At 42.6% G+C, this 13362-nt stretch overlaps 2 protein-coding genes across 2 annotated transcripts; one reads left to right on the top strand and one right to left on the bottom strand.

Annotated features, from left to right (window-relative positions):
* Positions 1-1898: 1898 nt before the first annotated feature.
* LOC139573794 (tetraspanin-13-like) lies at positions 1899-5094 on the bottom strand. Its single transcript, XM_071397667.1, has 6 exons — positions 4852-5094; positions 4008-4175; positions 3508-3588; positions 3133-3246; positions 2907-3020; positions 1899-2113 (listed from the first exon to the last, which is right to left on the bottom strand). The coding sequence occupies exons 1-6, from the start codon at positions 4912-4914 to the stop codon at positions 2039-2041; spliced, it is 615 nt and encodes a 204-aa protein (XP_071253768.1). The 5' UTR covers positions 4915-5094; the 3' UTR covers positions 1899-2038.
* Positions 5095-6186: 1092 nt separating this feature from the next.
* On the top strand, positions 6187-12932 carry LOC139573792 (ankyrin repeat and MYND domain-containing protein 2-like). Its single transcript, XM_071397659.1, has 10 exons — positions 6187-6414; positions 6878-6942; positions 7305-7443; positions 7569-7667; positions 9757-9917; positions 10274-10488; positions 10801-10936; positions 11390-11518; positions 11669-11798; positions 12046-12932. The coding sequence occupies exons 1-10, from the start codon at positions 6348-6350 to the stop codon at positions 12198-12200; spliced, it is 1296 nt and encodes a 431-aa protein (XP_071253760.1). The 5' UTR covers positions 6187-6347; the 3' UTR covers positions 12201-12932.
* Positions 12933-13362: the final 430 nt, after the last annotated feature.

The raw sequence follows: 13362 nt of genomic DNA, 5'->3' as shown, positions 1-13362 counted from the left end.
CAAAACGATCTTTCCCAGTCGGATCTATTTTTTCCCCCGAGTTCCCAATGGTCTTGGACGCAGTGAAGTCGGAGGTTTACGAGTTGTTCTGAACACGGCATTCGTCTCAGCTGAGGGAGAGCGTAGCAGACGGTGCTCCTCTCACTGTCCTTGCTCTCTCCTTTTCTTCCGGTGAGACTGACCCGAGGGGACACGGTCTTCCACCTGATGGCGAAACTCGTTCAAAAATTCGTGTTGTTCCTATGACCGGAGAAAGTTAATAAAAAATAAATAAAAAAAACGACCTGCTAATAATAAAAACGCAGGGCTGCCGATCCACTTGGCTACTCATTCATTACAGCGGACGTGGAAGCATGAAGAAGCGCGTTTTGTTTTGCAAGTGTTGAATAAAGATTGTTGACCTTGCCGAATCAAAAATGTCATATTAATTCAGTCATAAAACAGATCTTTGCTGTATTCTTTGACAGTCTCTGTAGTAATGGTTTTAAACGTTATTAAATCTTACATCGGTTAGTATTAAACTGTCGTGGAAGCGCTATAAACGCCGTGATTTGAGCTATCCGATTGGCCAGCCCAATCGGAGAGCTGGCCCCAGATCTCCCCGTCAGGTGGAGTTTCTCTTTTCAGACAAATGAAATGGGAACACTTTGCCTCCCGGTGCGCAGGGCTTCTGAAAAAGTGCACATACCGCCAACAGCACAACACAAAAAAACAAAAGGAACACAAGCCTTTATCACAGCTTTTATAGTTGGCTTTTCTACAGAAATGTTTGATGATCGACTATGAATGCCTTGAAGATCGACAGGTTGGTGACCAACGGTCATTTGCATGGTGAAACATTTTACCACTGACAGCTAGTGGCACTATACACTAGCAACACATTACCATCACAGAACAGCTCACATTGGTTCCACATGTGCTAAGTTGATCATACAAATATAAAGAGCCAGTTTGTTCAGCTTTAACATTGATTTAGGTATAGCGATGCCTTCATGAACAGGTTGGGCAGCCTAAAGAAGAATGAAAGGGAATACACAGTTGGGTCCTGGTTCCCATCCTGTTTGGAAGGCAGGGATGTAGCCTTAGGCGTGACTAACACAGCACTGAGCTACATATTTTTACTTTGTCATAAAACTGCATTGCAACTCACTGTGCTCTGTATCTAAGGTAGATCTCAGAGGGTGGGGGGGTGGCCAAATTAGGAAAGGCAAGTTTCTATGCAAACCCTAATGTTAACTGGAGAACAGTTAAACTAGTGTGATGGAGGAAGAATTGAAGTCACACTACACCAGTTCCAGTGAAGAAATCACAGCAGTAAACTTCCTTCCTGAATCTCATTTTGAGAATTGTATTTTTGGTTGTGACATTAAGGTAATAGCCTACACCAGATGTTTAGAAATGGGTTGTAATATGAACTGATACCAAATCAGTTTGTGTAATGCTTGACGCTTTCAGATGAATAGGACAATATAGCCTAACGGTTTAGAAATGAAGACAAAAAAAAGCTTAATGTCTGGATTGGTACATGTTCTGTGAAGTGATCGACTATTTAAACTTTAGTAGGGCTGAATCTGAAAAAAAGGATGAATCTGTTGGCATCCGTGTGACATCTAATACCCCCCCATACACTGCAACAAAGACAGCACTGTGTAGGTACCCAAAGAAAGCCGGGTTTGAAACTGGGAATCCACAGACAGCTTACCAGGAAACATTGCTCGCTGCCTTTACCCTATGTCTGTGCTCTGTTTGCATAAGGTGCATGACATTTGCTCACGACTCCAATCAGTGACCTCAGTCAGATTAAACCTTAAAGTAACTGCTCTCGATTTCAGTGTCCATCACTCAAGATTTAAATTGATTGGAATCGTTTTTCACAAACTTTGTCGGAAAACAGCCAATAGTATTAGATATCAACGCATAGTTATATTATCACAGCAATGAAAATATCCTAATAGGAAACATAATCGTAAGATAAAAGTCACACAGGATCTAAATACAAATGCATGACAGTGCAAAGTTGAGTTTATGAACAGGCTAGTTACAGAAATGCACCAGAGTTCGGACGGGAATCCTTCTGATTTCTGTATCTGTGTGTTAGCCACACTCCCAGGATCTGAAATTAGATGGAGAAAAAAAATGGGTGAATATGTGATTCAATTAATACTAAAGCACAATATGTACAAAACATGTACAAAACATTAGAACACCTTCCTAATATCTGAGTTGCATTTCCTTTTGCCCTTAAAAGCCACAATTCGTTGGGGAATGGACTTTACAAGGTGTGACGTGTTCCACAGGGATGCTGGCCAATGTTGACACCAATGTGTCCCAACATTGTGTCAAGTTGACTGGATGTCCTGGTGGACCATTCTTGATACCCATGGGAAAGTGTTGAGCATGAAAACACCAGCAGCGTTGCAGTTCTTGACACACTCAAACTGGTGAGCCTGGCACTCATTACCATACCCAGTTGAAATCTTGTCTTGCCCATTCTCCCTCTGAATGACGCAGACACAATTCATATATCAAGACTTGAATCTCCTTCTTTAACCTGGCTCCTCCCTGTCATCTACACTGATTGAAGTGGATTTAACAAGTGACATCAATAAGGCATCATAGCTTTCACCTGGTCAGTCTGTCATGGAAAGAGCAGGTGTTCCTAATGTTTTGTACACTGTGTTAATAGATTTGGAATTGTTTAATTCATTCCTGACGTCAAAATCAAAAGTCTAAAATGTAGAGTGTATTGATGACATAATATAAAAATGCAGACAGTAAAAGTCCCAACTACAAAGTGTTGTTTTCAGTTCCAATTTACATAGGAATCCCACAGCCTTTTACTATGTTACACAGCAAATTCCACCCATTGCCACTGCATTGCTATGAGGCTACAGCAGGTTGCTAACCTCTGTGAAGCTGAAGAAGCATCCAATCCCACCCACAAAGCGTAAAACCTCCTCAGCATGACTTTGGATGATTGGACCACAAGGGTTGCAGGATAATGGGTTGGAGAAACAGTCCTGTAGTGTGAGGAAGCAAGTAGACAGGACAGAATTTAAGTAAAGTGTCCATCACTCAAGATACTGACAAACATGTTGCTGGTTTTTACTGCTAACAAGCCAGCATCTTTACCGCGTCACAGGTGCCATTATAGTTCGGATGGAAGAAGCCACAGCAGTTTAGAGTTTTCTCCACATCCTTCTGAGTGGCCTCGGACTTGTTCCAGCCCACCTCTAGGAGTTCTTTCTACAGTGGGGGAAATAGATGAAGCGGTGCAGGGAGATGAGGCTCTGGTCACATAATTCAATCAGCATGTCATCAGAGTGCTTCTTTGAGATCAACTGGAAATCATTCACACTTTCCATTTATGTTGTGCATTAGCCATTTGTCAAATAGCTAATACAGGACATAGAAGTAAAGTATGAATGATGTCCAGTATTTATTTAAGGTGTTCTACAGATTAAGTGGTCATGAGTCACATAATACACATCATTTATTGTCACGTACCTGCTGCTCTTTATTGATAGCCAGACATGCGGCAGACACTGACAGCTGCACCATGAACACCAGGAACAGGATAATCATGTACTGAGGCCAACTAAGGAAGCTCACATGTGACAACCAACTAGGCAACACTAGGCTGTGTATTTGAAAGAGAATTGTTCATAAAGTGAGAAAATAGCAGTTAAGTGTAGTCTGGATAGAGCAGTTAAAAACACATTGAGACTAGGATCCTCTAGTATACAACAGTTCTCTGTGTTTGTTTCAATATGTCTTGTGTTGTAGTAGTTTGTATTCACCTGACTATGTAATGATGTGACATGAATAAAACACATTACAAGTACACAAAACCAACCTTGTGTAATCATGTCACATGGTGATGAAAGGATCTAGGATCAGCTTCCCTTCCCCCAATCCTAAACATTAGCTGTAAAAATGCAAAAAAAAAACATGACCCAAGTTCAGTGTCTAGGGGCAACTTCACCCTACTCCTGATTGAAGGATACAAAGAACAGCAGGACCTGGTGGTGCTTCAGGGCACCACAGAGGCCCACGAAGGCCACAAATAACAGGAAGATGCCCACACCAATGATTCCAGCCACCACCCGAAAACTGGAGACCAGGCCAAACCATTTCCCCCAAGCAGCTACTCCAATCAGCAGCAAGCTCACCATCTGAAGACCAAGCACAATACAAAGTGATGACAGAAATCCACTGGGAACGGAAAAGCACTGAAAAGGAAACTTCATGCTGATTTCTTTGATGTGGGCAAAGTCAACACCATCTGTATTCAGGCTACCACATTCAGGCTGATTAAAGTCTGTTTAGATGAAATAAATACATTGAATACATAATACAAGACTTGTTAAGACATTTACAAAGTATCACATTGAGTACTTTGATTATATATTAATTGCAAGAATTGTATGACGATAATTATCACACTTTACAGATATGGTTTAGACAAATGGTTCCCAACCTTTTTCGGTTACTGTACCAACAAAATGTTGTTCTGCCGCGTGTAACCTTGAAGTAATCCCATAAATACATTTTACTAGTAGGTTTATGGTATCATGAGGCTTCTTAAGTACCCCCAGTGGATAGGCCAAGTACCCCTGGTTGGGAACCAATACTGTAGACTGCATTAACTAAGAGACATTTGGGCAACTGTTTGGAATGTAGCCTACCATCATTTTGATAGGTGTCACAACGACTTAATTTGCACGACAGCCTTCTTGCCCTGGCTATATCATTCTTGGCTAGAATCATGTTGTCTTTTGCACTTTCATTAATAGCCTATCATCAAGAACAATACGGTCCCATATGGAAACATCTGTGCGTGGTACTTACAACATAAAGTATGTTCAGAGCGCATAGGGAATTCTTCGTGCAAACAAATCCTCCGCAAACCATTGTCGATACTCGTTTTTTATCCTCTCGAACAAAGCAATTCTCAGACTCAAACGTATCAGTGTTGAAAAGTAATTAAGTCTTATCATTGAATGTCAAACAGTGCCTGTGGCGTTTTACAGGTGGGTAGGATTGCAAGGAGGGCTCAGTCCAGGGAAATAGCTTTTCAACTTACCTGATTGGTCGTCTTGAAATTATGACTTCACATATGCAAATATCGCAAAAACATGGTGTGATGGCTGAGCCAAGTGATTACCAAGGCCAAGTGATTACCAAGGTGTTATTTTAATTCCCAGATACTGTGCATGTTTATTTATTTATCATTTATTTAACTAGGCAAGTCAGCTAAGAACAAATTATTATTGACAATGACGGTCTACCCGGGTCAAACCCTAACCCGGACGACGCAGGGCCAATTGTGGGCGTCGCCCAATGATACAGCCTGGAATCGAATCAGGGTCTGTATTAACGTCTCTAGCACTGAGTGCATTAGACCGCTGCGCCACTAGGGAGGTTAACTAGGACTAGACTGCACTCTAAGACATTTCACATGAAATATTCCCGAACGAAAAATAGAGGGCAGTATGCTGCAAATTCTGCATCCAAAAAGTTTTTTACTGCAATAATTTTGCAGTGTAACTGCAGTTAGAGTGCAGTATAACTGCAGTTCAACTGCATTTGCAATTACTGCTTCAAAATACCACGGTGGACTGCAGTTTCAAAACTGCACTCTTTTTTTGTAGGGGTTTAATCTACAATGGATGAGGAAAAATACTTTTGAAACAATGGGAGCATATAATGACTGGTTATGACACTAATGTATCTCGAATCTTTATTTTTTATTTGGGACATTGATAAACAACACTATTGCTTTTCAATAAAACACCTTAATATTTATTATTCAAGTTATGAAAGTGTGCTAGTGCTTATGGACAAATGTGATGAATTATACCCCACTAAAACATATTGAAGAACACCGACGGCTAGAGCAACAATGTATAATATATGTACAGTCTAAACGCTTCAACATATCAATAATTGACTTTCTAAACTTCTGTGGAACTGCTAACAAATGTTGAAAAAGGGGGGAGAATGGGCTTTGAAAGCAGTTCATATTATGCTAAATAATTAAGGTGTTGCAATTTTGTATACTGCAATAATATCTGTGCTTATTATTTACTTTCTGTTTTAATGTCTTCAACGGAAGAGAAACATTTGAAATAGTTAATATGAATTTCAATGCCCACCCCTGTATTGTACAACGTGGTCCAGTCTGACTACCTTTTTAACCCCAACAGCCAGCTAGCAAGACTCGCAAGCTTCAGGATGAAAACCAGACATCGCGATAGTCTATAATTTAGTGTCACTCATAATTATCAATATTTGTCTTATTTCATTCATTGATTTTTTTTTTTTAACACACAATTGTAGCCAATATGTCAGCTCCGAAAAAGGGAGATCTATCTTCCACTGAGAGGGAATTATTCGTAGTTATTGCTGCAGGTAAAGCCTCTTTACTTTAATGCTAGCTAGCTAGACAATACGCTTGCTACTGTAGTCTAGATAATATATCTGAGATTCATGTACCATTTTTCATTTAGCTAGTGCGTTATCTAATGGGTTAAATTATGTTTCTAATGGTGGTGGCTATATGGCTAACTTGATAGCTCAATCCAGCAAGTTGCATTGGAAGGAAACTTGCTAACTACTGTAGCTAGCTAGCCAAGCTAATAACGGTACTACAGATAGTTATAACTCTACTAACGTTAGTACTGTTCTAGAAGTTATGTTAGCTAGCTAGCCAGTTCATGAAATTGCTTGAACAGTTTTCTAGACAAGACAACTGTTGGTTGTTTCAAGCCTTGGTTAGCTTGAGGCAGTGTTCATAGCTTTAAATGCAATACAATCCCTTGAACGTACAGCATGCGTGTACAAGTAATGATTGACCTTTGATGCTTTTTCTCAGGAAATGTTCAAGAAGCCTCAAGATTATTGGGCTGCAAGGATGTCAGAGTCAACTGTTTGGATGAGGTAAAGGCAGAAATGGGTTCGAATTTTTCAACGATATTCTATTATAACATTCGTTTTTAAGTTATTGATTTATGCTCTTCATAATTTGTCAGCAAACTGGACAGTAAGAAAACGACAGGCAGCATGTCTCTTTTTGTTTCATAACATTGCCTATGTCTGCTCCTCAAGAAGCAGGCAGTGCAGTACAGGCACTCCACAGTTTAGCAAAGGCTATTTTCCGTAATCTCATTGTGCATTCTACAATGTTGTGCAATGGGAAATTTCTTTGCGTAGATTTAATTCAGCATCATTTGTCTAATGGGCTACTTAAATTATGCATATCTACAACATACACTACTGACAGTTCTGTTTCTCCTCCTCAGAATGGGATGACTCCCCTCATGCACGCTGCATACAAGGGCAAGGCGGACATGTGCAAGCTGCTACTGCAACACGGGGCAGATGTGAACTGTAATGAACACGAGCATGGCTACACGGCACTGATGTTCGCTGGGCTATCAGGTAGGCACATTTTCTCATAGTTTGTATCGCTGAGAAAGGATATCCCTGTATATCAGGTGCACCATGGGGGAATTCGTTGATTTGACTGTGTGCGGTAACTCTTTTCTCCCCGCCTTGCCATATAGGTAAGACTGATATCACCTGGATGATGTTAGATGCAGGAGCGGAGACAGATGTGGTCAACTCCGTCGGGCGAACAGCATCTCAGATGGCTGCGTTTGTCGGTATGTACAGTAAGGATTTCACACATAATAAAAAATCTAATCAAATCACATTTTATTGGTCACATACACATGGTTAGCAGATGTTAATTGCGAGTGTAGCGAAATGCTTGTGCTTCTAGTTCCGACCGTGCAGTAATATCGAGCAAGTAATCTTAACAATTTCACAACTACCTTATACATACAAGTGTAAAGGAATGAATAAGAATATGTACATATAAATATATGGATGAGCGATGGCCGTGCGGCATATGCAAGATGAAGTAGATGGTACAGAGTACAGTATATACATATGAGATGAGTAATGTAGGTTATGTAAACATTATATAAAGTGGCATTGTTTAAAGTGACTAGTGATACATTTATTACATCCAATTTGTAATTATTAAAGTGGCTAGAGATTTCAGTCAGTATGTTGGCAGCAGCCACTCAATGTTAGTGATGGCTGTTTAACAGTTTGATGGCCTTGAGATAGAAGCTGTTTTTCAGTCTCTCGGTCCCAGCTTTGATGCACCTGTACTGACCTCGCTTTCTGGATGATAGCGGGGTGAACAGGCAGTGGCTCGGGTGGTTGTTTTCCTTGATCTTTTTGGCCTTCCTGTGAAATCGGGTGGTGTAGGTGTCCTGGAGGGCAGGTAGTTTGCCCCCGGCAATGCGTTGTGCAGACCTCACTACCCTCTGGAGAGCCTTACTGTTGTAGGTGGAGCAGGTGTCGTACCAGTCGGTGATACAGCCCGACAGGATGCTCTCGATTGTGCGTTTGAGTGTTTTTGGTGACAAGTCAAATTTCTTCAGCCTCCTGAGGTTGAAGAGGCGCTGTTGCGCATTCTTCACCACGATGTCTGTGTGAATGGACCATTTCAGTTTGTCTGTGACGTGTACGCTGAGGAACTTTCCACCTTCTCCACTACTGTCCTGTCAATGTGGATAGGGGGGTGCTCCCTCTGCTGTTTCCTGCTGTTTCCTGAAGTCCACTATCATCTCCTTTGTTTTGTTTACGTTGAGTGTAAGGTTATTTTCCTGACACCACACTGCGAGGGCTCTCACTCACCTCCTCCCTGTAGGCCGTCGTTGTTGGTAATCAAGCCTACCACTGTAGTATCATCTGCAAACTTGATGATTGAGTTGGAGGCGTGCATGGCCACGCAGTCATGGGTGAACAGGGAGTACAGGAGAGGGCTGAGAACGCACCCTTATGGGGCCCCAGTGTTGAGGATCAGCGGGGGGCGGCCCTTCAGAAAGTCCAGGACCCAGTTGCACAGGGCGGGGTCGAGACCCAGGGTACTATGGTGTTAAATGCTGAGCTGAGCTGTAATCGAGGAACAGCATTCTTACATAGGTATTCCTCTTGTCCAGATGAGATTGGGCAGTGTGCAGTGTGATTGCGTCATCTGTGGACATATTGGAGTGGGTCTAGGGTGTCAGGTAGGGTGGAGGTGATATGATCCTTGACTACTCTCTCAAAGCACTTCATGATGACGGAAGTGAGTGCTACGGGGCAATAGTTGTTTAGCTCAGTTACCCCATCTTTCTTGGGAACAGGAACAATGGTGGCACTCTTGAAGCATGTGGGAACAGCAGACTGGGATAAGGATTGATTGAATATGTCCTTAAACACACCAGCCAGCTGGTCTGCACATGCTCTGAGAACGCGGCTAGGAATGCCGTCTGGGCCGGCAGCCATGCAAGGGTTAACACGTTTAAATGTTTTACTCATGTTGGCTGCGGTGTAGGAGAGCCCGCAGATTTTGGTTGTGGGCCGTGTCAGTGGCACTGTATTGTCCTCAAAGCGAGCAAAGAAGTTGTTTAGTTTGTCTGGGAGCAAGACATCGGTGTCCACGACGGGGCTGGTTTTCTTTTTGTAATCCGTGATTGACTGTAGACCCTGCCACATACGGACACCGATGGAAATGTTTTTGATGTCTGTGAAGTAGAATTAACTAGAATGACTCCGTATTGGCATTGCCCCCCTTTATTCTGATTGTGTTCATTAGGGCACATTCTGTTTGGAGCTTTATGAATGCAACCTCTGTCACAGTGAGACTTCGGTACTTGTTTCTCACCCAGGTGTATCTCCTCTCCCTCTCCCCAGGGCAGCACGACTGTGTGACGGTGATCAACAACTTCTTCTCGCGGGCCAAGCTGGAGTATTACACCAAACGCCAGGGGCTGGAGAAGGAGCCCAAGCTGCCCCCCAAACTGGCAGGGCCCCTCCACAAGATCATCATGAGCACCAACCTCAACCCCGTCAAGGTAAAATACCATCACTGCTGTCTCTGGGCCACATTATGGAATAGTGGTTTTGGAGTGAGATATTAAGTGATGCATATTTGATCAAAGCAATGTGTACACTGGACCACTCAGACCAGCAAGGATATCAGGCAAAAAAAAGAAAGCAGACCTTTTCTGTGGGAGAACTGTAAAAGACAAAACACAAAGACCACCAATATAACCCTATCTGTGCTTTATGTCACCTTTTATAAAGCATAGCTTTTTGGGGAATAGTGGTTTATGTGGCAGTTGGCAATGCATCCTACATAGGGAGCTGTTATGTCACCCTTTATAGTGTATGAGACACCACCCCCCCCTTCTCTCTCTGTCTCTCCCAGATGGTGCTTCTGGTGAAGGAGAACCCGGTGCTGGCCGAGGCGGAGGCCCTGGAGAAGTGCCGGCGGGTGATGGAGCTGATCTGTGAGAAGTGTGTGAAGCAGCAGGACATGAACGAGGTGCTGGCCATGAAGATGCACTACATTAGTTGTGTGCTGCAGAAGTGTGCCTCCTTCCTCAAGGAGTGCGACGACAAGCTGGAAGGACTCATCAAGAGGTGGGCGACGGTTTTGGACTGTATGGGCTTGTTTCCCGGACATGCATAGAGTATACACATATGAACATGTAAATACATATGGGGCCGATTTCCCGGACACTGTTATTACAATTTATTTTTTTATTAAACTGGACGGACAGAGGATCTCAATGCAAAAAGTCAGAAAGATGAGGAAGAAATTGATGTGTGATGCATATATCTGGCTGCACTGATGATGTGTAGAAACACTCTGACATACTACATCTTTTTGATTGTTATATATACTGTATTGCAATGTATATAACCCCAGATGTCATTGCTGTCCCAATGCAGCTTGTTGAAGGGCCGGGACAGTGACGGCTTCCCGCTGTTCCAGGAGAAATTCATCAGAGAGTGCATCCGCAAGTTCCCCTACTGCGACGCCACACTGCTGCAGCAGCTGGTCCGAAGTATCGCTCCCGTGGAGATCGTGAGTCAATCAGTCATCAATCAAATTGATTTATGAAGCCCCTTTTCCATCAGTAGTTGTCACAAAGGGCTTTTACAGTCATGCTCTCTCTCTGTCTCTCTGTCTCTCTGTCTGTGTCTGTCTCTCTGTCTGTGTCTGTCTGTCTGTGTATTTAGTAATGACTAATTTTGCAACATCAGTTTAAGTAAAGCTCCACTCGTAATAGTTTCCTGTTGTGAGCTTAACCTTTTTAAGCTTTTATACTGTTAGGCCCGGTTTCCCGGACAATGATCAAGCTTAGTCATGGACTAAAAAGCATGCTCAATGAGGATTTCCCATTTTAAAATATATATATTTTTTAATTCATGACTAGGCTAAATCTTTGACCCTTAGTGTCATTTTCAATTGTTTGTACTGTATATCTAGTGTATATTTAGACTTTTCTCTCCCATTTCCCCTTTCTGTCCTGGTCAGGGTAACGATCCTACAGCCATCTCAGTTTTGACCCAGGCTATAACAGGACAGGTGGGCTTCATGGACGCGGAGTTCTGTACCACCTGTGGGGAGAAGGGAGCAGAGAAGAGATGCTCCATCTGTAAAATGGTAGGCACAATGCGCGTTTCTACGGTAACTTATAGCCACTGTCATCATTCATAGACCTGCAATGGTCAATCTGTCATTATGTATCCTTGCATCCGATGCATGGGCCTCTATTTTTCCACCAACACGTGCAACGTTTTTGTGTTCCTATAGGTGATATACTGTGCCCCAGCCTGCCAGAAAATGCACTGGTTCACCCATAAGAAGGTCTGCAAGCAGCTTCAGGACCAGAGAGAAAAGCACGAGGCAGAGTCAGCCAAGCTGATGGAGCGACAGAGGAAAGGTATTGGAGAAATCTTCTTGGGCTGTACATTTTCATGTCACCTCTTGTTTAATTTGTATATGTCTCATTGTAATTTCCAAGTGACCATGGATTACATTAAACACCTACTGTACATTGGTTACGAAAGGATTCTTGGTTTTGAATAGGACGCCTCAGCTTCAAAAGTGGTAGTTAGCTTAAATAGTCTTTCCATTGCGTTGTGTTACAAGGCATCATGCTAACAGTGGGCTCCTTCTGTGTTTCTCAGAGCAGAGCCAGGCGGTAGAGTCGGCGACAGGCTCCATGCAGGACCTCTCAGTGGGACCCAATGAAGACTCTCCGTCTTCCCCGTCTCCCTCTGACAACCAAGCAGACCCCCCTCTCCCCAGCCCTGTCTCCACCACTCCAGACACGGAGAACTGAAGGGGGGCCTGTAAGGGACGTCCAACACAGGTGCACAATGCCTATACACCCTGCTGTCTCCCCTACTCCAGGTCTACACTGTTGTCCTAGAAGGTCTAAGGGAGGCCTGCCGTGTAAGGCACAACAGTTAACCTGGGGATGAAGTAAGCAGGAGTTTCACACAAGCTTAAGGCCTAAACCCATGGGAAAGGATCCCTTATTTATTGATGATCTGACATTGTTTTCCATCAAAGCAACGCAACATTATTGCACACGATGGAAGAAGGGTTAGGGTCACGAGTGTCTATGCTTTAAAAAAATATATATACTTATTATTATTATTATTATTATTATTTCCATTTTTTTTCATCATTCATATTCAATGTTAAATGTCTATGTAGACTAATATAATTATGTTGGTGGTTTTTGTTCAAGAGTAATGGAAAGTGCTTCAGGGAGTGTAATGTGAAGAAGTAGTAGTAGATTTAATTGCTATTCTGTTTGTTCTTGTCCTTTTAAAACTAATAATTCTGCGTCTAGTCATTTCCCTAGTTAATAGAAAAAGGACATTGTTTCCAAACGTACAGTGGCTTGAATTGGCCAAGAACAACATTATTTTGAAGTTACTTTAACCTCCGGAAAAAGAAACTTGGCAAATCCCTCTAACAATGTTGCTGTTTTGTTGAATACTGATGTTTCAAAGATGTCAAATGACTGATTGTAATACAACAGAATAAACACAGCAGTACTGTTTCTATGTGCTTTTGATCGTATGACAGAGTAGACTCGCCTGGGTATCAGTCTGTTGGCATGATGACTGATACAAATCTCTTGCCACTCCTTGACATGCCAAACACTGTTTCGTATGACACTGAGTTATGATAGCACAAACATCTGGGATCAGGCTAAGACTAGACTCCACTCACATGGGAAAGCTGCTTAATGTAGACCAGTGAGGATTCAGACTCCCAGAGTTCATCCTGTACTGTGTAACAATAAACTGGGGTGTCTGTAGTGTGTTAGTAATGAGGAAACTGATTCTATTGACTGGTTTAATTCAGCTAGAGCTCCCTCTACAGGCTCATACAGCATGACACCACACTGGTATGACCTTCAGGTGAGAATCTCAATTGTATTTCCTCACATCCTCCTCCTTCTCAAAGCGTAGTGGGGCAGAAGATCT

This window comes from Salvelinus alpinus, chromosome 4 (genome assembly GCF_045679555.1).
Source record: "Salvelinus alpinus chromosome 4, SLU_Salpinus.1, whole genome shotgun sequence".
NCBI lineage: Eukaryota > Metazoa > Chordata > Actinopteri > Salmoniformes > Salmonidae > Salvelinus > Salvelinus alpinus.
This window is presented reverse-complemented; position numbering and strand designations above follow the sequence as displayed.

Coding starts and splice junctions, on each gene's coding strand:
- LOC139573794 (XM_071397667.1), bottom strand. CDS start 4,914: ATGGTTTGCGGAGGATTTGTTTGCACGAAGAATTCCCTATGCGCTCTG. Junction 3,247..3,507: donor CTATCAATAAAGAGCAGCAG/GTACGTGACAAT, acceptor CCCCCACTGTAG/AAAGAACTCCTAGAGGTGGG. Junction 2,114..2,906: donor GCTTCTTCAGCTTCACAGAG/GTTAGCAACCTG, acceptor ATCTAATTTCAG/ATCCTGGGAGTGTGGCTAAC.
- LOC139573792 (XM_071397659.1), top strand. CDS start 6,348: ATGTCAGCTCCGAAAAAGGGAGATCTATCTTCCACTGAGAGGGAATTA. Junction 6,415..6,877: donor ATTCGTAGTTATTGCTGCAG/GTAAAGCCTCTT, acceptor GCTTTTTCTCAG/GAAATGTTCAAGAAGCCTCA. Junction 11,799..12,045: donor GATGGAGCGACAGAGGAAAG/GTATTGGAGAAA, acceptor TGTGTTTCTCAG/AGCAGAGCCAGGCGGTAGAG.